Genomic DNA, 24484 nt, shown 5'->3' with positions numbered 1-24484 from the left:
TTGATTTTTATAAAAAAGTACCATTCAGTTTTAGTATAAAATTTAAACTTTTTAATAAAAAACAAACTGGTCAAAACTAACGAGTCTAATAAATATCTGAAATGTCGGTATAAATATTTTTAAAATTTTTAATATGTCTAAATCATTTATTATATATACTCTCTAGTTTCTGAAACACTTATAAAATTCAGATTAATTATTTTAATCTGAATTCAATTGGTCGGTGGCATCCGATGACGCAATGAGCGACCAATGAGAATTCAGTTTTATTATATTGGTAAATCTGTGTTTGAGCAGCGCTTAAAAATTTGTTTCTATAAATATTATAGCAATCGAATCGAATCAAATCGAAGAGTACTTCGACGAAAGATCGAAAAGTAAGGGAATATGGTACAAGATCATACAGAGTGAGCCTCCTCGTAGCCCGTGGTTCACCGACTTAAAGTTGACGCGTCAACAAATTGTTATGACTCTAAGACTGCGTTCTGGACATGTTCTACTAAATAAATTTAGATTTTTAATGAAGAAACTAAATTCTCCAAACTGTGATTTATGTGGGATAGAGGATGACATACATCATTTCCTAGTTGAATGTGCCCGAAATGCAGCCACGAGACAGGAGTTGATGCGATGTTTTAACGTAAATTTATGGGAAGTTGGCGTTTGTCAAAGCGCACTGTTTACACCCGACTCAGATATAGCAAATATGATTTACCAGTTTAAGTTAAAATAAGTTGTGATTAATAGTTTATTCTTATTGTTGGTGGTGGAATTGTTACTAAGGGAACGATGGGACTGACTTTTTAGCTTTGTCGCTAAAAAGTCCCAAAAAAAAAAATAGATTAAAAAAATAACATATGACTTTGAAACCAACCGGATCAAATCAAGAAATAGATGTACCGATTTTTAATTGTTTTTCGGCTCATTTTTACTCAAACATGATTTCACAAGACCCTTAAATCCTTTGTTGTCGAGTTACGCGACGTAGCAAAACACACCGCACGCATACAGTGTTTGTTATAGTATTTTAATAAAGTTTGAACCAAACCAACCAACCAAGATATTTAAGCGCCAATTCTTTTTTTTTATATATTTATTTCGTCCGTCGCTTGATATACCTAGGTATATATTTTTTGTTTATAAAAATTTACACTTACTAGGTAGAACTTTGTGCCCGTATGCCCTGGGTATGTACTACTAGCCCATGATACAGGTAAACCAAACCAAACTAATTTAATATAAAAACATGTTGTCACGTCATTGGGCTAGTGGCTAGCTTATGAGGTCGCAGATCCCGAGGCATTAGGTCAAATCCCGGGGCGGGAAAAGACATTCGGTGTAACAAAGTGTTTATACTCGCATAATGAGGGATTTACGTAAAACCGGCGAGTACCAGTGATTGGCTGCTGAGGATGAAATTCTTTTACAACATTATTTAGCTACTCATAAATAATACGTTACCAAGTTTCAGTGGTGAGTGATTTAGGCAGTTTACAATCTCTCAAGATAGATTACAATGTAACTGATATATATTATATATACATATTACCAGATAGTTTATCCAAAATCAATAGACGTTTATATATTTTCGACTATGAGACGAAAATCTATATGGCTAAAATCAGTTATTTCATTAATGGACTCGTTTTGTTTATTTCGCACGGTATACGAGTATTCATCATATCATGATAAGTACAAGTGAATGGGGAATGTCCAATGTCCATTCAGAGCCAACTGCAAACAGTACTTCAAAGGGGAATCATTTTGAGCATATGTATAGTTAGTTAGTATGAAATTTACATACAGTCGGTGTCGATTGGGCCCAGTGGTTGGAACGCGTGCCTCTTAACCGATGATTGCGGGTTCAAACCCAGGCAAGCACCACTGAATTTTTGATAATTCATCTCGTGCTCGGCGATGAAGGAAAACGTCGTGAGGAAATCTACATGTGTCTCATTTCAACGAAATTCTGCCACATGTGTATCCACCAACCCGCATTAGAGCAGCGTGGTGAAATATGCTCCAAACCTTCTCGTTTAAAGGAGAGGGACCTTAGCCCAGCAGTGGGAAATTTACAAGCTGTTAATGTTACATACATTTAAACATATTTCGTAAAGTAAAATTGTTTTTATTAATAATTTATCAAATATGTTGTCAGACATAATATCAAATGCTGCCAAATTATACAGTAAACAATAATAATTTTAACCAGCCGTGTAAGATGACCTATCGATATCTCATGAAAACTATTAGGTTAAATGAGGGTTACGAGATTAATTAAAAAAAAAAACCTTTGCAAAATTTCAATTTATTAAGCCCACAAATTTATTTTCTGTATGGCACCTGATAGTGGTCATCACCGCACATCGGAAATGACGCCTAAACAAACATTAACCATTCCTTACTTCGCCAATGCACCAACATCCTTGGGAACTAATATGTTATGTCCTTTGTCCCTGTAACTTCACTGTCTTACTAACCCTTCCAACTGGAACACAAGAACACTAAGTATTGCCATTTGGCGTACCCATACGGACTTGCACAAAGACATAGCACCAAGTAAAACTTTTAGTATAAATTTTCATTGCTAACGAAATTCTTAATGTGGAGGATGACGGCCTCGATTCTAAGGTTTCATTTCACAATCGATACTGTTCGCATCGCTAATACAATAAAACTAATTAATTTAACAAACCACTACTGCCTCTGGTAACTTCCCTTTCGCCCCCTCATAAACTCTGCTCCCTTCTATTATATCATGCATAAAAACAAAACTTCGAAAACGTTTGAAAGATTGATGCGAAACAATGTTTTTTATTATTGTTATAAACTTGTTAAAAATATTAATAAAAAAAAAAAATCTTGAAAATTTAACTTTGAATTATTTTTGAGACATTTCGGAAGTATTCAAATTACATTCGAAAAAAGTATACGCCAAATATAAAATTGATGTCTGAGTTTAAAAAAAATATATAATTTTAATTTAAAAAAGGAAATGATACAGCGAAGTAATATGAAAATCCTTTTTTGTCCTCTATTTTAAATTTCCAAAGTAGAGTGTTCCAAGAATTTACCATAAAAATATTGTTTTAATTATTTATTAATCATAGGTTCGTTTTTTCCCTGGTTTTCTTTAAAGAACCGTCACTAGTCCGCATTATCGAGTTACAAAACGGACAAGAAAAATAAATATAATTGACGGGAAAAACTGCAAATTGAATTAAGTTTTTTGTATATTTTCTCTACATTTTATTTATTTCCTTGCATTTTTAAATAGTTTTAGTATGCCTGTGTTCCATCATTCAATCAGTTGGATTGAAATATGTACTGTACCGACAAAGTTGTCCGATGATATATATGTATGGCACTATGAATTTCAATTGTGACTTAACATTGCAATAGGGTAATATTAGCATTCTAGTTAACTAATATTGACGAGGCCTTATCTATTTTAGGCGATAATCCATTCAAAAGTCCACATTGTAATCCTCCTACGTTCTACAAAACATAATCCCGAAATTGCCTACAATGGAGAAAATATGCTTTAAATTTCTTTAAATAAATGTAAAATTTCATATTAGTTGAATTATAATTTTATTGGAGATATTGAAATTAATTTTGGAATGTCCGTTATTGAAGGCGTTTCCTAGGATTAGAGTTTTATTTTAATCGTTGTATAGAAATACGTTCAAATTCTATATATTCAAATTAGACATTCAATTATTGTAAAAACATGACAGGTAAAGGTTATAACACCAAGTTACGCATACGTATTATATTTTTACTTTCGCAAGATAATTTTTACTTTATATGTATTTAAAAAAAAAAAGCTTACGTTTTTAATGTTTTTAGGACAACGTATTAACCTAATTTAATAAACCTTATTGTTGTAACACAGGCAGAGAGGCAGTTTTATTATCTGTGTAAGTATATAAGCTAAAATAGCTGTTAAAATTTGTATCATAGATGTTTGTGGTAACGTATTCGTTGGTCAACCAGAGCAGGCTGAGATAACAGGTTGGAAGATTTAATAATCATTCAGTATTACAGTACTTGGACTGGAATTGTATCTCTTACTTTGGCAACCCAAGATGACTGGAGACAATTGCGGCCCGAAACGAGACAGTCAACCAAAATATAGAGAAACGAACAGGCTGCATCGCCTTTATAAAATAACGACATAGGCGAAATACATTCGCATACAGGATTAATTTACTAACTAATAATACTAGTCAGGTTTATAAATAGATACGACACATTCAATAATGTAGATAACTTTTAAATTAGAAAAAAAAAACATTTTAAATTATTGGTTGATTTCAAAATAATTTAATCTTAACATTTATATCAATGCCGACATTAATTACAGTTCGATTCTTCTCTTCGAATTACTAATCAGATACCATTTGGGGAAAACAAGTCACCGATAATATAAAATCCTTCCGTTGTGTTATATAAAATCCACCTGATCATTCCTTAATCTTTAGCCGTTGCCATCGGGTAAGAAGCCTTAGCAACGACACTAGACAACACGTATCAAATAAAAATATTATTACTTAATTATCAATTACAGTATTTAAAAAAAGCCGTCAGTGAACATAAAACAAAAAAAAGTGTCATAAGAAACAGAAATATAAAAAATATCTAGTTAAGAAGCCAATCAAAAGTTTCGTTCGTCGAAGTTACTTAATAGCTAACGATTGGGGACAATTATTTATTTTTAAACAATAAGTTCTTCAAAATTTTAATTGAATAAATATTTTTACACCCTTCGAATTAATTTGATAGAATGTTGCGGCTGAACTACAATATAAGTAAACATTAAACATACCATCAATTTATTTTTGCTCGTGAATTATTTACATAAATCGAGCCTATTTTGTGTACACTTTGTTGCCATTCGAAATATAAACAAAGTATATAATATATTGACAAAAAAAAAAACGACTTCAAAAGATTCGTGTAATAATTTTTTTATCTCGTATATTCACTCTTTGTGGTATTTTTTTCAAATTTAAATGGGAAAGGTCCTCGGACCAATGATAGGGTCCTATCTGATATTGATCACATTCCGTTTAAAATCATCATATGGATACTATAAAACACTATATCCCAAATTATAAGCATATATCGAATAGGATCTATTGTACATTACTATCGATGTTTTACAGACCATTGAGGACCAAGTCTGTCACCATAGCAGCGCTGCGTTAACAATTGACAACCCTGTGATTTTGCTTGAAAAGGTCTTGGTATTTGATTTAGTCATTAGGGCTTATTATTCAGAACGATTTTTAAGCAACCGAACAACCTAAGTTTTTTATGAGTTCAAAAATGTATCATTACGAAGAACACTCATGAAAGATCGGGAATGATTTAAAAAAAAATCATTTAGTGAATATTAGATTGGTAATAGAGTTTTATGCAAGCCTGTCTGGGTAGGTAGCAATCATCAGATATTTTACCGCCACACAGATACGCAAATACGTACTGTTGTGTTCCGGTTTGAAGGGTGAGTGATCCAGTGCAATTGCAGGCACCGGGGACATAACACCCATTCCTAGCTCCCAAGGTTGGTGGGGCAATGATGTGACGAAGAGAATGGTTAGTATTTCTTACAACAAATATTTATGGGCAGTGGTGACCACTCACAATCAGATGGCCCATTCTCCTACAATTAATAACATAAAGATCAAAAAGCAAAGTCCGTAGAAACATCTTAGACAAATAATCGTCAACAATTTGTAGATGAAATGTTTATAATAACTTTAACCTCGAAACTAAAGTAATGAATACGATTGATTAGTTCCATAATTAAGCCCCATCAATATGATTAATAGCAATTACAATTGTATTGAAATAATCATACCTAATGGAGACGTGAAACATGATACGATTGGTATAAATTTGGAAGACTTTATAACGAATATACGGTGAAAAGGCATTAAATTTTAGTGAAAATACGCAACTCCAATATAAAAAAACACGATTTTCTTCGTGGCGATAAAAGAGATGCTATGATAGAGTAGAATACATATAAATAATACCTACAGGTATTATAGATAACTATTTATAATTTGACTGCCTCGTTGGTTTAATGTTCAGATATAGGGCTGTAAATTCCGAGATTCTGAGTTCAAGCCCCGGGTCAGCCGATAAAAAGTTAACGTGTCTTTCTGGAGAAAAGATCTTAGTTACAGCCCGGAGTCCGGAGTTGAAAGTGTGTCCCGTGCACAATACATGTTAAAATCATCATATCAGCCTGCGCCTGAACTGTTTCCGGTGTCGGATTATAAGAGTGAGGGATCAGAGAGTGCCCAGTGTTTCCCCTATAACTACGTACCTGTGCATTATAATAGGTCCTGTGTAGTTGTCAAATCTCGCTTGAAATTTATAATAAGTGAAAAATTTGTTCGTAATATATTATGGATATATAAATAATCATACAATCAATTTTGAGTTTTAGTTCATTACTGAATACGTCGGTCAACTAGTTATAAAAGTTGACAAGTTTTCATTTCAATATTAAAAAATTGTATACAGATATAGATGCACACATACATACATAAATTAACATTTGTTCAATCGTAGTAGTATCAGAATTGTTTATTGTTATGTTCTCTCCACGTTTAAGTAAACAAAATATTTTTTTCTTATTTCAACAAAGATGATTTGTTCGTGTTTTCATTTACTACTGACAATAACTCATGATCTGATAATAATTGTTCACTAAGATTTTTTATATGTATATAATTTAAGAAACTAAACCACCATTTTAGTAAGTTACGAACTTGTCATGTAATTATATATTTTTTTCTTTTTTTATGTTGAAGGTGGCAAACGAGCAGGAGGCTCACCTGGTGGAAAGTGATTACCACCGCCCATGGACATCTGCAACACCGGGGGGCTTGCAGATGAGTTGCCGGCCTTTAAGGAATGAGTACGCTCTTATCTTGAACGTTCCCAAGTCGTATCGATTCGGAAATACTAACTATAATGCTTAATATTCGCTATATAGATACATACATCCAATTATGATATCATATTCCCCATAGCGATTCAAGAGACGCGTATAATTTACGGCATGATTATTTAATAATAGTAATTATGCATAAGATTCATGTTCAAGGTTTCCGGATGCATCGGTTTATATACGTATATGTGTCAATATGTCAATACATAGTTTCAATCTTGCTGATTAACGCCGTGTGTTGATTACTTAGACTAAACACTTGTTTTGTCTTTTTCTGTCACAGAGGTACATTCTGTTTTCCTCTCTTTCGATCGTCAACAAATTGAATTTCGTATGGAGGTAAAGCAATATAAAGCGTACAACATGCAACGTTTATTGGTAAGATCGATCCATTACAATTAACAATGACATCCAATGAATCACATAAATAAAACAATGTTGGTATATTTTGTAGTTTATTCAGTAGTTTTGTTGTAGGTGGACATAAATTATATGTCTTTAACCAAATATAAACTATAGCTATATTCCAATAAAATTTAACTAGTAAGAAGTAGAATTCACATATTTTAAAATTACTCCCAAGTATATGGTAAAGTTCTTTTGACTATGATACCTCTCATCTCAACAACGCCGCAGCGACAGATTTAAGAAAAAAATTCATGTACCTACGGGTGACATGAAACAGGACACTTGGGTTTTCGCGAAAAAAAAAATGCAGTACGCGCCGAAAGCTTTTATAATAAATAAAAATAAAACATAGGGGCTTTAAAAAAAGATAATTCAGTAGTTCATTATTTTCTTCTCAATAACCTACAGAAATACGAGTATAAAACAAAACAATTCGTGATTTATTCCATCGAGAAAATTTTATTGCTTTATGTTTTTAATAAAATACAATATTTAAAAAAATATATAATATATTATAACAATATTATATTATACCTTCGAACTGTTTTTACAGATGAAGTAAAATAAAATATTATACTATTAAACTCATAAAACGTGTTCTGCATTTGAATTCGTCAAAAGCGAACAATAATTTGATATAAAATGTTACAAGTCCGTATCAATAATTAAATACAACCGATGCGTACATTATATGTACAGATATATAACGAGCAGTAGGATGTACGACCTTTCAATAATAATTAATTGATATAGCAAGATACGATTGAATAATAAAAGTAAACGAGTTAAATTACAACAAACAAGTAATTTATGAATCAAGATAATATCAATAGTTTATTGCCGTTTATATATATATAGTGACTATCTAGTTACATATGAGATTGCATATGAGTTGAGTGGATATGGGAAGCTAGCCAGTGCAAAGAGTAAAACTGTCGTTTTGTATAAATGTGACTTGAATATTGAGATTTTAGCAAATATCATATGAGTTACTACGTAGGTTCTATGTTATGAATCATTTGGTCTGATTATTTTTTAATCAGCTTAAAAAAGGTGGAAGTTCTGTTTGGATGTTTACATATTTTTATGTAAATTCGGGCATAAGTCCGTCATATATAGGAGACAAATAAAAAAAAAAATTTTTTTGATCGACATAGGGATTTATTACGAAATGGATAAAGTAATGCATCGATTTATATCAGAAAATCAACTGCGATTGCTGCTGTGTATATAGTTATATTAGTAAAAGCTATTGAAGCTTATTTTGGTGAACATTGTATGAACTTTATAGTGAAAGATCATCTTTTTCATTCATCAACTACATTAGTGCCTACTCTAAACTATTCAATCGTGTATGTCATACAGCCAAGTCATTGCACGTAAGATAAAAAAATATTGACGCACCAGATGAAATTAAAATGACCTGGAAAATTATTCATTGCGAAACAGGAAGAGTTAAAAATAACATCTCCGACTTCAGCTTATCTATTGATAATTATTAAATTTCTTCAGATCGGGTTGTTGCAATTGTTTTTGAAAATGGTTTTGCTGACATTCTAAATTCGACTACTAGTTCACTAAACTCCTCCCCTACCGTTGCTGAGTGTAATACAGTGAATGTAAAAGATATAATAAATTCCTTCAAATCACTAGATATAAGGAAACCGCCGATCTGTGGGGATATATGTTAAGGTAGTCAATTCCATCATTGATGTAATCGTACCCTACTTGGTCACTATGTTCATGAATTGTGCCCTTAGTGGCGTGTTTCCTGACCTTATCAAAAGACAGTAGGGTGATCCCAATATTTAAGTCAGTACTTCAAACCCCAACAATTATAGGTCCATCTCTGTACTAAAAACTCTTAACAAGATCTTTGAAAAAATATTACTAAATCAAATGTTATTACATTTTAACATTAACAAGTTGCTACAAAATAAACAATTTGGATTCGCGCGACAATTAACGCCAGTGTTAAGCTCGTTAAAAATATTTACAAGGCTTGGGAGGAGTCACAGGATGCCTTAACGATATTTTGTGATTTATCTAAGGCCTTCGATTGTGTGCAACACGAAACTTTGGTCAGGAAGCTACGTCATGGCTTTAGAGACATTGCACTCAGTCTTCTAATTTTGTATCTGAGCAATCGGATTCAGAGGGTTGATGTAAATGGAAAGAGATCTCCCGTGGCTCCAGTTACTATGGAGGTCCCTCAAGGATCAATTCTTGGTCCTTTTCTCTTCCTCTTTTATATAAATGACCTGCCACATCTTTTAGGTAAAAAACATGAGATAGTATTGTTTGCTGAATCATACAAACAATACTATCTCGTGTTTATTATATATAAGAAGTATCAACTTCTTTAATTTTCAATGTGAACAATGGTCTCTCTGAAATACATAAGTTAAGTGTTAATAATTTAGGGAACCATTAGATGTTTTAGAAACAACAGAGTTCCTAGGTATTACAATAGCCTCTAAGCTCCAATGGGGTCTCCACATATTTATGGGGGAATCTATTTGCCAATCTATTTAGATTAGCAAAAAGACAGCTCTGCAGCCTACGCAGTAAAAAAAATTAGACTTTTGACTTTGGTTCGCCTCGTGTATTTTAGTTATTTCCACATATAAATGTCTTATAGCATTCTACGCTGGTCATGCCACCGATATTAATACTATTTTTGTACTGCAGAAGAAGGTTCTTCGTGCAATTTATAACATGATTTTTGACTTTGAAGTAGGATATTAATTTTTAAAAAAACATTATCGTTATCACAATGTTACTTTAATTTTGCAAGATGTAGATTCAACATATCAATTTTTTTACCGCTATTCTAATTTTATAATTATGATGATGTCTTCCTGACCGATTTCGGCCACGGAAGCCGTTCTCAAAGGAGACCAGCCAGTCACGCAGGACATATTACGATGATGGCGAGATATAATATTAACAAAACAGGTAGTAACCAATGACATTTATAATATATGAATCTCTATAATTCATCTCGTAATTATGCAACACATCCCAAATAATAAATAAATAAAATACAATAAAAAAAAAGTTCACGTTTATATCTTTGAAAAATGTATTTTTTCGTTTCATTCTTTTAATCCCTTTTCACTCGAGTAGCATAATAAGTAACGTAAGTCCTTTTATAAATGCGAAACGGAACGATAACTGAGTTTTAAGACTGAAATAGTAGCAGTCGTAGTTGAAGCTTATCGGCGAAACAAGATCGATATACACAAGCCGCTGGTCACTATACGATTAAAACAAACTCGTTTATAAAACAATGCTAGTTATAGTTTTCACACGCGTCATGTGCGACCACCACATGAATATCCATTAAATCCCCCTCAGGCTGATTGATTGATTGATGTATTATCACACACTACGTAATGTTTTTATTCTCTGCACGGATAACCACTGCGAATATAACCTATTAAAAAAGAAACTAACTCAATAAAACTCATGATCATGCGTTTTTAATTCCAAGATTTTGATTGATGGCGAGTTCTTGTTCAACGAAGTGCGCATAGGTTTAACGTAACGTAACTAAAAAGGATTTAAGTCAAAATGTTTTAACATGATTTTCTTAGCATCAACAAACTGCAACGAGCAATTTATAGAAAATCCTTTTGTCTTTTGTCAATATTCGTTTTTTGGTGGAAGGGTTTCCTCGAGTTGATGTATCGAAGATGAGCAAGAAACGCGAGCGGAATTATTAGACCTCGCGAAACAACCTCTTAGATAGAGTAGTGTAGAGTAGAACTAAAACTGTCTATTTCTCTCTTCCTCTACAAAAGTATCCGGTGTAAGGCAGTTCGGATATTTGGACATGGACGAGTTTCTTAATGGTTGAAGCAAAATAAATAAATCGCATTTTAGCCATGTAAACCTAAAACTCGGCAGTCCATTAAATATTTTACCTATTTCCATAATGTAAAAATAACACGAATTGATCTCGATTGAAAAAATTACCACAACATTCGATCTGATTGCAAGTAATGTATCAGTTCTAGATCAGTTAACAAATTTCAAATCTACTACAATGAAAAATGTAAATCAAAAGCGATGGAAACAGTTATAAATATAAACGATTTCGTACAAAAAATACGATGAATTCCGACATTCATATAATCTTTCTTAATAACAAATGTAGTGGCAGGCAACCATCGGTTTTGCTCTGTAAATCAGAAAAGCGCACAACTCATTGATTTGATTACATAGTACGAGTAAGGTGTTATCTGTTTTCAGTACCTGCAATCAAAATGAAAAACTTTTACATCAAAAATCTCTTGAAATGCGAGTCACAATCGACTTTTCGGATTATGCGAGGCAAAGTTTTCTTGTTCGGTCACGAGCGCTTAACTGCGCAAACAAGTTCGCATGGGTAAGCGCTAAGTGATAATTGAATGTACTGTTTCAACTTATCCTACAACACAAAGACTAAGCTTTAATCCTATTACCATCTGTCTACTCTACGGTATACACAATAAAATTTTCAGACTGGCCTTAGTAAGTTTAAAAAAATATATCACAAGTATCCGTTTATCTAAAGTCTTCGAAAATGTGAGCAGAAAGCACTATCTACGTCTATTATAATAAAATATATAATCAAAGATTTTTACTTTCAGTTCATTAAATCTCGTCATTACGAGCTTTTATTTCATTTGTACGTAGAACAAATTTCGTTCCTGAATTTTGAACAAGTTTTATCCAAATGGTGGCTCAGAAATTCTTTACACACTTTCGTTTCTAACGACAATAGAATCTAGTAAACAAAATTTTATCTTTTAAAACATTTATCAAATGAAAACATATTTTATATCTAGTTTTTTACTTTTTTTAAACGATTTTCAATTTCATTTACGGTGCCGATTTCGGTGCCATGTAAGCTATTCATTTTGTCTTTGAGGTAAATTTAAATCGTATGGTATTATCGATTTTCTACAAGTAGATTTAATAAAATAAGGATAAAATAAAACAGCAATGGAAATATTATAAAATATTGAGTTCAAGAAAGTTCACACGTTCAGACAGGAAGCAGACCAATATTTGTTATTTATGATAAATTAAATAAAAAAGGAATTTGAAGTCCCACCGAAAGTTGATGGCAAACATTTATCAAATAATAAATGCAGGTGCACATTTCAGTTGTACAAAAAGCAAGGGACTTTTTTTTCCAAAGTCGGCCGTATCCTGTTATGTAAGTGCTGTAGGTATATAGCTGATGTACGTTACAGATTTTTTTTTATGTTATAGGGGGCAAACGAGCAGGAGGTTCACCTGATGGAAAGTGATTACCACCGCCCATGGACATCTGCAACACCGAGGGGCTTGCAGGTGCGTTGCCAGCCTTTAAGGATTTAGGTAGAGGATTATAGTTTTAGGTTTTTTAAGAAGAAATTCTCAATAAAATGAGTTTCTAAATGAGATCACTTCCGATTCACGGAAAGCACTTAAAGCCATGGTCGAACTTCTGTCTCTGTCCAGTTGACTCAGATTATAGACCCATCGGATTATGGAAGACAGAGAATAGAGTGCGCACGTAGATGTTTGCGTATAAACGCCTACACTGATATATCTCTAAAGCTAGCTTAACTTTAGCTTGTTTACGTTGAGGATAAAATTCGATCAGGAGGTGATCCTGTTATATGTAACTCTCATACTAATACATCAAATTAAAAAAAAAAAAAACTAAAATACATGAAATGAAAATACTGTGCACCAAGTGTGTGTTTTCGTCGCCATCATTCAGCGAAACTTCTTCAAATACAGTGAGAATATATGAGAAAAATGAGAGCCGAGATGTCCCAGTGGTTAAAACGCGTACATCTTAACCGTTGATTGCGGGTTCAAACCCAGGCAAACACCACTGAATTTTCATGTGTTTAATTTGTGTTTATAATTCATCTCGTGCTCGGCGGTGAAGGAAAACATCGCGAGGTTACGTGCATGTGTTTAATTTCAATTAAATTCTGCTACATTTTAATCCACCAACCCGCATTGGAGCAGCGTGATGGAATATGCTCCTAACCATCTCTTCAAATGGAGAGGAGGCCCAGCAGTGGGAACTTTACATACACATGTACATGTACATGCATATACATGTACATGTTAAGACGAACAAACCCACATATCTACGGCTACCTAAATACCATATATAGGCTTTGTGACATTTTATTAAATCGAGTTAGTAAACAAACTAATCCTATCCTATAAATATACATGTAATGTATAGTTACTATATGAGATGTATTTATATTTGATTTCAAGAAAAATACAAGAAATATTTAAGACGTGCAATTTGTAGTAAAATATTGTTTTTTGCCGATTCTGATTTAAAATTAAGGATATTCTATTTTTCTGAATATATGATGATGACATAAATGTTTTTTTTATATTTAAGTTCATTTTCGCAGGTTTACTCGCGTGAAGTAAGCTTCGTCCCATTTTAATAAGGTTATCGAGTGAGCGAGCGAGTTTTAAAACGAATTTCCATGGAAACCAGTAGAGATGTACTGTTTGTGTTTCGAAATGCACCTAAAGTTTCAAAAAACAGAAAACTAAGTATGAAGATTCCCGTAAAAAAATAATTAATAATGTTCCATTCGTTCATTATTATAATTCAAAAGGATGAAAATTCGGTACGCTCGGAACAAAATAATGTACAGGACCAACGCCTTTAGTCGCTTTTGCTCGCAAGAGGAAATATTGTCGTTCTGAAATATTACATAAAAACTTCAATAATAAATCGTATTAACTTGTATATCTGGCGAGTGTATTTAGCCATGCGATATTTGCCTTTGGTCAGAGACCCCGCCCCCTTTCAAACGAAGGTTTCATCAGTACCATCAACATTTACCGCCTTAATAATTCATCTAGTGGCAGAAAATTAACTCACCATAAAAACAGGCCGGTCGTACGTGTTAGTCAAATTGTTTCACTTACAATTGAAAATTCTAACCATAAATAAGGATGGCAAGTAAGTTATCACTGGTACCACACCGAACCCATAGCGAACCACCAGTATATTTCAAATGTACTAATAATTATAATGAGCATCGAGCTTTTACTCAAAATGTTTCAAACAATCTGTGTCGCCTTAAGCAACCTTTGTAAAACGATCAACAAAACTCACATATCAATGTTTCATTCGTAGATCGCACAAAGTTGCTAATTAACTATATCACATAAAAAACTCTAAATATTTCCTCTTTGAAACCACAACCGAATTTAATGTCAATATTATTTGCAGTTTTTGCTGGATTCGCCATAAAACAAATCGAAAACTTTATTCCGTACAATGGTTGCAAAGCGTAGGTACGGATTTTTACAAGATGATTGATTGAACAGACAATAATGGATATTAAAAAAATCCGCTCAAAAAAAAGCAACTGAAAGGATTTTCATACGAATTTCACCGAGGGAGTTAATGTTATTGTATTAATGAAGATTTCGAAAAATACCACGCCTATTGGAAGCTTTAATGGCGTCCGCATATACATAGCGAGTTATATACGATATACCTAATATATCAGATGTAATAAATAGATTGTTTTTCTACGCCTGCGAAGCTGGGAGGGATAGCTAGTGTAACAGGCAATAGCGATACTAATAAATATACCACGCGGAAACCTAGCACGCCCTGTGCCCTGTATTTGCGAAGAAACACACACACACAAGTCACAGGTCCATGCGTAGTACGTCTCGTCCCGCACTGATATATTAGGTAACAGAGAGGATGCATCGTTGCACGCATCGATTACGTAAAAATATTAGAATATATAAAAACTATATTCTGAAAAATAAAACGAAGGTTCCCTCGGTAATGTAGCCAATGTAAATAAAATAATATTGACATTGATAGCTTAGTGGAAAATAGCTAATAAAAACGAAATTAAAATAATCTGCTAACATCGCCTTATTTCCTTTCGTTTTTTTATTACGAGTGATTTATATCAGTTATATTACTTAATGTAATAAGTTATGTTTGTAACCTGTTGGTTTGTCAAATAACTAAAATGAGCATTATAACAAATACTTCTACTATTCCTTTGATTGATCTTTATAATGACGACAGCTATATAATTTCAAGATAAACGAAAAATAATAGAAAATGTTTAAAAAGACTTATGTTACAAAAATAATTTTGTATACAAACATTCAAAACCAAGTACAAAATGAAGTCGCAATAATTTTTAAGATGCTACTCTTAAGTAAGTGTACATATACTGGACATTTTAATACAGAAATCAAAATAACTTTGAATATATAACATATGCACTAAAAATAAGATCATTTAGGCATCATGAGCATTGCGAGAATATTCATCATTACAAACGAAACCAAACTAGAAACACAAGTAGTTTAAATAAGGAGCAGACTGGTATCGTGAAAGATCGTAAAGGTTTAACACAAAGCTGGTCAAGAAGTTATCTACCTTAGGCGGCTTTATTTTTTCCAAATTATATCGTATTAATTATAAAACCAAGAATATATTTTTGATTTATATCAAATGTTACGACAAAGTAATTTGAACCGTATGCAAAAAAAAATTATTTAGTACCCCATTTCTATAGATGGTCGATGTCAAAACTTAACCAGAGTAAATCGTGCAACTACAAAATAAGACCTCAAACTTCTCCATTTCATGAATCGATTTGGTTTTATTTTGGTTCAGAACGTTTCCGTTTAGTCCCATTTAAATACGAAGAAAAACTAAAAGATTTCATAATTAAAGAAAAAATTGTCAACTGTACCTCTCGGTGTTGAAATTTTAAAATAAGAAGAGAAATCCTTTAAAAAATTTGGTTAAAAAAAATATATTTACCTTCTGTAAAAATAATAACAACATTTGTTTGTTGCTTCGAGTTGTGCTTAAAATCCTATACATTTATCTAAAACAAGAACATGACATTCAAGCTTGTCGCGTCACGTCAGCCAAATCGTAAATTGAATTGAAAGCGGATGAAACTACGGAGAGCAATATTATATTATAAACATCCAAAACGCTGCACCTTGTACAAGTTATATGTATGTTGGTTAAGTACCGTTTTTCAACTAGGCATTACAAAGGAAACGTCTCCATGAGGTTCGGGATGATATTATTCCTACCTACTACTATTATTATTTCACCCGCGCGACCCTCACACTCCCTCACCTCCTACTCGGTACGCGATTTCATTTAAATTTACAGCGACCGACAATATTCTAATTATCCTGAGATTTGGAATTTCGTCAAACTCTGTTCAGTTGTTTATCTGTAAAAGCGCAACAGACAGACATAGTTATTTAATTAGTGAAACTAAGGTAAACATGTGTTTTTTTAAATATTTGTTGTTGAGGTAAATAGGTCACCACACGGCCATCTTATGCGTTGCATCGTCTACCACGTCAAAGACGTCACGTCCCTTGTGGCTTCAATTACACCGCAGGTCTTTAAATCAGAACGGAACAATACAAAGCAACGATGTTGGCGTGACTAACAAAAGACTCGGTGTTATTTATCGAGACGCACTTGAACATAACTCCACCAACGATATACTGTGTACCCCGTTCTCACGGTGACTAACTTTTCTTAACATATAAACAAAAGTTTAAAAGTAAATCCGAGGCGGATCCAGAAAAAATGTGCCCTGAACATTACGAAACAAAGAAAAATTGTCGTCTGATTTTTTTTATATTCAGAGGATTCATGGGGTTTCTTCAGCAATTTACCGATGAGTAAGTACAATTTATTCATCACCAAATCACTTATAATTACTCATCAATTTATAAAATCAATTTGAGCTTGCTTTTAGAAAACCAATGCAATTATCGACTTAATACGCATAAACCAGCGAAAAAGAGCTGCTGTATATAAAACTGGCGGTCCTCCACGATTTTGTCCGGGTGAAATAATAATTTTATTTAGTTCCCGATCGCAGCGCCACCTACTGGGTCCAATCGAAGCATTACGGGGACTCAAATACTCAAAAAAAAAAACACCAACATCGGGCCACCCGCTTAGAGTACATTACTTTTTTTTAATTGAGGTCTGTATGTCCTTTGGCGTGTTCCATATTCAAATGATTGTATAGCTTATAAACAGCGCGCTCAGGATGCTTCTATCGACACTTCGAAAATATGCAGGAATAGTAACATGACACGCATGCATTTATCATTTGCATTTGGGGCTAACGAAGTGAATTTTATATACCACTGCAAAATAAATATTGTCCGCGGTGGTTTGGTTCCCGCCTAATATAATCTACTAAATATAAAATTGTAAGCACTTAAACTGAGTACCGAAATTAATTAAATTTTGTTGGTTAGAATTTATATTGAAACATCCAATTGAAATGATAAATAATTTGCAAAATAAAATCAATTTATATATTGACGATTTGTCGGAAATTATTGTTTGTCATTAAAAGCGGATTTGAGTAGTATTATATTACTACTCGAATAAATTATTCGAGATTATCTGTTAAAAGCATTCTCACCTGTAGCAAAGAGAGATGTTTAAATATGTTTAAAATTTGAATTCTTCTTTTTATTTGGACTAAAATTTTGATGAAAATATTTGCTCAACTAGAAACATATTGTTATATTGATAAACCGATTATAAGCGGTCACAAGCCGGTTCAGAGATATTGAAGCTGTAGGAAATATGAACTATTCCTTACAAGAGAATTAAAATTACACTGACTCGCTTAGAATTCAAAACACAGTATAATAAATTATTGCTGTATAACGGTGGCATAACTAATGAGTATGTGGTACCCACTGCGACTGTCCTGCACAAAGCCTTATCACCGAGTTGATTGCATATTGTTTAGAGCGAGAGTTTTTATCATGATGCAGATAAAGATAATACATTAAATAAATATAGTATCTACAAGTCCATATTTCAGGTAGTTACTATATATAATATTTCCACAAGTAAATAATTAAAATTCGAATTGAATAATTGAATACCATCGATAATTAAGTTAAAATCTTCAAATAATAAACTCTCGTAAAGCCCAACGTTGTTATACAAAACGACTATAAAATCGGAAATATGATCACGTACTAAAGTGTTATTATTCAGAAAACTGTACCGACGGATAGATATTTACTTTGTTAGGCGAAAGATTCCGAGATCACATTGTATCTATTCAGTCATTCTAGGTTCTTTCTATTCGAGTTTAAAAAAATTATCTTTGTCAACTATTCTAGATACAGAAGTATTGATTAAGATCAGTGTTCCACGCACTGAACCTTTACAATAAAACAATATCGAATACTAAATAGGGAAATTGAATTTTATAAATGAGGTCAGTTGCAACTTTATTACAGAATCCTAAAGATTTTATGCAGAATTATAAAAGGTAGGTACCATTGCGTACAAATTGCTTACAATGCTAACTTAACGTTAAGTTACAACGACTAACTTGGACTGTATACTCGAACACAGTAACACAAACAAAATTTCATCGAAGTTAGAATCATACCAGGTGAAAGAAACGAGCCAAATAACACCTAGAAAATATCCAAGTTTAAAAACTTTCAAAAGTTCTTTTAAAGAATTGAGTAACTTCGAGCAAGGACTACGTCAGTTGTTTACACTTACGAAATTAATAACACGTTCGTGGATACAAGTGTTTACGTAAAATAAAAGTTTTCGTGATGGGAAATATTTAATCCCTTTTATTTTAATTGTTTAATTTAAATTTAAAAATTCAACCGTAAGTATTTCACGTGTTCTTAGAAAAGATGAATTTTAACAGACGGTGTGGATTCAAAGCCTGACTAGCAAGTTCGCATGCGGATAATTTGGTTATGTAATTATTCATCTCACGTTTTATGGCGACGGATAACACCGTGAAAAATACCGGCATGCGTCGGATGATATTCAGCCACATGTACAACCATGTGCATGAGGTTTGCGCTATATTATTTGTTTACGATTTACGTACTCTGGACATCTTTTAAACTATTTTCAAAATTTTTAATAAAATATTTTTAAAACTCTAATATACTAAAATAAATAAAATTTGGACAATTATCTTATGTCGTAACTGGAAACTATGTGTCCAAACTTCATCAGTTGATTGACAACACCCACGCATACTATGAATTTAAGTTAAATCAGTTCGCAATACTGTTGCTACCAACAACGCAATTTTTCACATGTAAAAATTTGAATCTATTTTAAATAAGGCTTATACGTCTCGAAGTCGAAGTATAAAAAGTAATAGAAACACTAATCGAATAAGCTGAAAGAGGCTTATTAATGTTAGGCTTCGTTCACACTTTATCACTTTACGGTCCCTTCGTACTTGTTGCGTCTATCTTGGGAGACATACCTTCTTGTAATTGCAGAATCAACATTCAACACGCCACAGAAAACAATACCTATATCCATCACTAAATTCATATTTTACCGTAACTTTATGTACACATAGCTAAAATATATTTAAAAGTAATTTGTCTGCGCTAACTTTTGTCAATATTTTAGCATAATTTCGCAGTTAAGAACTTTTTATTATTCTTTCATCAACACCGAATAAAAATGGCAGCATATTTAAAACTGTTTATAATGCACAATCGAAAAATATTTAAAACTTTCGCGGTTTGTAACAGAAAAACATAAACATAAGTAGTTACAAACGAATATTGTCGATAATACGTATAACTTACTGTATTTCATACGGGTAGTGATAATGTGGAGGTGGTGTTTGCAAATCGTGTAGTTGGAGATAAAACTCATGAACGCGCGGATATTCGCGCGCCATGATCACGCGACCGCTCCGCGCGTCTCGGCCTCTCTCTGCTAACTGCCGCCAACGCGCTGAGCTAACACACGAGCCGTCACTGACCTGCCCTTAACAACCCTTATACATCTTCACTATTCGAACATCGCTTACTTAAACGACAACTGACTTTAAAGGAACACAGGTTTTGAACATACGTTATATATTAAGTCTAGCACTTACTTAAAATAATATTAATTTGAAAAACGGCTATGATTTACGCAATTTATAACAATATTATATATATGTAGACGGAGCTTTTACGTATTACATATATGAAAAAATATATATCGTATGTTATTTTAAGGCAACTTGAAATTCAGGTAAGAGATACAGTGATATAGTCTAGACAACCTTGAATACATAATTGAGGTAATAAAGCGTATATTTTCAGATTGACGCTTGTGGACGCTATGTGTTGCTGTAATAGCTTACTAATGAGTGTGGGTAAAGTTATGTAATCCATCTCAGTAATCGTTTATTTCACACACAATGACCGATGTTTTATAATTGCTATGGACATGGAATAATTTGCAAAGTCCTGGTTTTTTAGCTTGAAGTCGGAGCGGATTTTGAAGAGTAGACGTGTCAATTTAACTACTTATCGAGTTATAGAAATCTATTTTTAATTGAATACAATTTGTATTGAATTACATTAAATTATGTTAACATTTAATACGAAAATGTTAAAATACTTTGTAACTCGTCTATGTTGTTTTGGAACAAAGTTTTTTATAGCGGCTTTAAGCAGAGTGAACTGACAGAAATAGTCAAGTAAGGTAAAAGCGTTGTGCTCTCCCCGGGCAATCTATCTCTCTCTTTCTTTTTCTCTCTGTCTCTTTCTATTATATACGATGTTGTATAACATTATTTAAACTTATTTTTTAACATTTTTTTTTTAATTCGGATGTGATTTTAATAACAATTTTATGTCGTGTAATCGGATTATTCATGAACGTTCTTAATATATTTCATCGAGTCTGTTATTAAATATCTATGTTAATTATTTGGTTTACATTTTTGGATATTATACATTAGCTTCATAGTTACAAAATAAACAAACACTTTGATTACGTTTTTGCCTAGCAGTTATTGTTAACCATAATAGTTGGTTATTTTAAATGGTCAGTAGGCAATTGTTTCATTATCAAAGTATGATATTCTATAACCATTTTATAGCATACCTTTATCACGCAAGGGATTAGTAACAATTTTTATTGAATTTTCAGTTACACGTTTAATTTTTATGTCATAGTGTATTTAAACGCTTTCTGATATCATTTTTGTAAAATAGTGCAACAAGGCGATGCAGATAACAATGATCCTAATGGAAGCAGATTTAAAGACTAAAATTGATCAAGCCTATCTTTTCGCACAATATACACTTAAATTTGAACATTTCTTTTTCACAAAAAATATAATGCTCAAGTTACAAAAGTTAAATTAAATTATTTCAGCGAATAAATAACATTTTTATTTTAAGCTGATTACATTATTCTACGAATTGTATATGTACGATTGTATATGTATTATATATTTTCAGTTCAATACTCACACAGATGATGAAATTATGGACATACAGAAGTTGCTGTAATCATTTATTTTTAAAAACAAATCTGGCTGGTTTGCCATGGAACCAATTATACCCAAATTAAATTTTAAGATTTAATATACAACGACTCTATTATGAGTCTAAATATACATAACAACAATTATAAAAGTAAAAACTTCTTCCGTCCGCATTTATTTTAAACAATGGTTTTCTTAAAGGATATATATATATATATATATATATATATATACATCACAGTTGCTCGTTAAATATATGATCGCAACCGGATATATCTGATGTCAGATAATTTGAAACAGAATAATAAATATTTTTATTTCACTGTCAATTTATAGGCTTACGGTGAAGTCTACACGATGATATTTACTATTGTTTTGAAGATACCTGGATTTAAATGGTCAGAAAACAAAGACACTGAAGGAAATTTAACAAGTTGGCTTTAAATGAGATTCGGGGAAACAAGTCACCTCTTGCGGGTGAGTGTGATGTTATTGATGTAGTCTGATTGTACAAGGATGAGGCAGGATTAAGTCATGTAACACTCTGATGATCGGTTACTATATTTAAAAAAAAGCTATTTGCTTATAGATTGCAGATTTGTTAACGAGTCGTTATTAATAAGCTAGCATTGGTTTGATATTAATAGTCAATTAGACAATTTCATTTTTTTGTTTTTATTAACTTAGGTCTAACACTTCATTTAAACAGTAATTACTACAGAACGTTGAAAAAAATGAAAAAAAAAACATATGCGTGTATAATTATATAATATAATTATCACATAGTATAGTCACTATAATATAGTTATCACAGTTATCACTTTTATTAATTTTTTTCAAAATAAGTCAGAATTGCAACTTCAAATTTTTTTTAAAAAAAAGCATCAATTAAGATCTATTTTTTTCTTGTGATTTATAAAAACGAATAAACACTGGTTATTGGTCAATATTAAAACAATAATTATTGACGGAAAAATATATTATTTCAATATTTTTTTGAATTTTTTTCTACAAAAATGCCTTTAAAACAAACACGTTATGAAACTTGTCTCCCCAAAAATGTATAACAGCTAGGAACTTACTTCAAAACAACCGAAATAAAATGACCACAAAGGACGCTGGTAGAATCGTGTATGTATAGTATATATAATAGTCGCATATTATGTACTCGCATATGTAACATCTGACATTCCACCTTAGTAATAAGCAACATGAACATTATAATCTCACTTAATTAATATCATGAGTCAGAGAGCTCTAGCAGCACGTGCGCTCGTTGCACAAATCAAATAGCGCTTTATAACGAAATCATTGCCCAGCTTACGAAAACCCCAGCGAGAGAAGAGATATTCCACATCATTGACAAACGGAGAAATGAAACATATACATACGTAATGAATACATATTATTATTTCTATTATTGTAACATTTGTGGTAGAAAGATAGCGGCTAGCAAAAGTAACATTAATCTTTATAAGTACGGAAAAACGATCTTGGGGCTTGAGACTTTGCTTCATAGATAACAGTTAATTGATAACTCTGGTAACCTCACCGCCGCTCTAATATGACTATTGGTGTAATTGTAGAAACAGGTTCAATATATTTGATAAATAAATTTATAGATAGACAGTTTAACTTTAACATTTATAATATAAATATAGATTCAATAAGATTGTATTTTATAAGCTTAACTTCCGTATAATGTTCGTACTCGTACTCTTTTACTTTAATAAGTCGATCCGTTACCGTGGAAGACGGACAAACCAATCAACTCATTTTCGAATTTATAATAATAGTTATAAATAAATAAAGAAATAAATATTGGACAACATCACATACATTACTCTGATCCCAATGTAAGTAGCTAATGGACTTGTGTTATGGAAATTTGATTGATGAATTGCGCCCGTGCGGAGTTATATAAATGGGAATATTTGTAGATGAATATAATTTACGCCATATCAAAGACAGTCTAATCAAAGTGTTTTAAGTAATTAGATGATTGAGCTTATGGCGTGGCATGGCTCGAATAATCTGTGGTATAAAGTTTCGTTAGCTATGCTGCAGTTTCATCCCTTAACATTCTGAGTAAGAATTTAAAGTCATAATTTCGGTATTTCTATTCACTTTTAAAACTATTTAATTTAGTATTTGTCGAAAGTAATATTTTTGTTGTGTAATTGAAAATTTAAAAAATACTTTTTAATAAATTAAAGTGATTTTAAACATTGAATAAAAATATTTTTTCTACATAGGGCATTAGCTTGACATCGTATAGTCACACAATTAGAGCAAATCAGTGTAATGTCAAATTTAAATTAGAATAAGTAAATTTCTACGGATTTTATGTATTCGTCTGCGTTTTGTTTGTGTCGTCTGGATAAGTCTGTTGGATATAGAACTTTCACATTAGGCTTCTGAACAGATATTGACTATATAGTATTTTATATATTTTTTAATATAGCTTATTGATGGGAACAGTGCCGTGATAGATAGATAGATATATAGATAGATAGATATATAAGTAAGAGATGCATTTGAAAAACTAAGAAACCATTACAATGAGAAATAAATTCAGCCTAAATTACGGAGTTTAAATAATAAATTCGATTGTCACCTTATTGATCCGTGGAGATAAATATATACTTAAACATTAGTACGGGTTTAGTAAAAATCTTTTCAGCTTTTTTATAAATCAGGATGTTGGAATATTTAATAAAGTTTTTTCAACGAAATATGTTATCTTTAT

General features: G+C 32.0%; 1 protein-coding gene across 3 annotated transcripts in view; it reads right to left on the bottom strand.

The window, feature by feature from the left end:
- The window catches only part of LOC113404101 (protein cycle), a 97140-nt gene that overhangs the window by 36619 nt on the left and 36037 nt on the right, over positions 1 to 24484 (bottom strand). For 2 of the 3 annotated variants that reach the window (XM_026644861.2, XM_064220539.1), the window contains exon 1: positions 20054 to 20207. The exons of the other annotated variant lie outside the window; for it this stretch is intronic. In XM_026644861.2, the coding sequence (XP_026500646.2) occupies positions 20054 to 20148 (95 nt within the window). In that variant the 5' untranslated portion in view covers positions 20149 to 20207. Of the gene's footprint in view, positions 1 to 20053; positions 20208 to 24484 lie in introns of those variants that run through there. 3 annotated transcript variants of the gene reach the window in all.

Source organism: Vanessa tameamea, chromosome Z, assembly GCF_037043105.1.
Source record: "Vanessa tameamea isolate UH-Manoa-2023 chromosome Z, ilVanTame1 primary haplotype, whole genome shotgun sequence".
Lineage (NCBI taxonomy): Eukaryota > Metazoa > Arthropoda > Insecta > Lepidoptera > Nymphalidae > Vanessa > Vanessa tameamea.
Note: the sequence above shows the minus strand (reverse complement) of the source record. Positions and strands in the feature narration are given on the sequence as shown.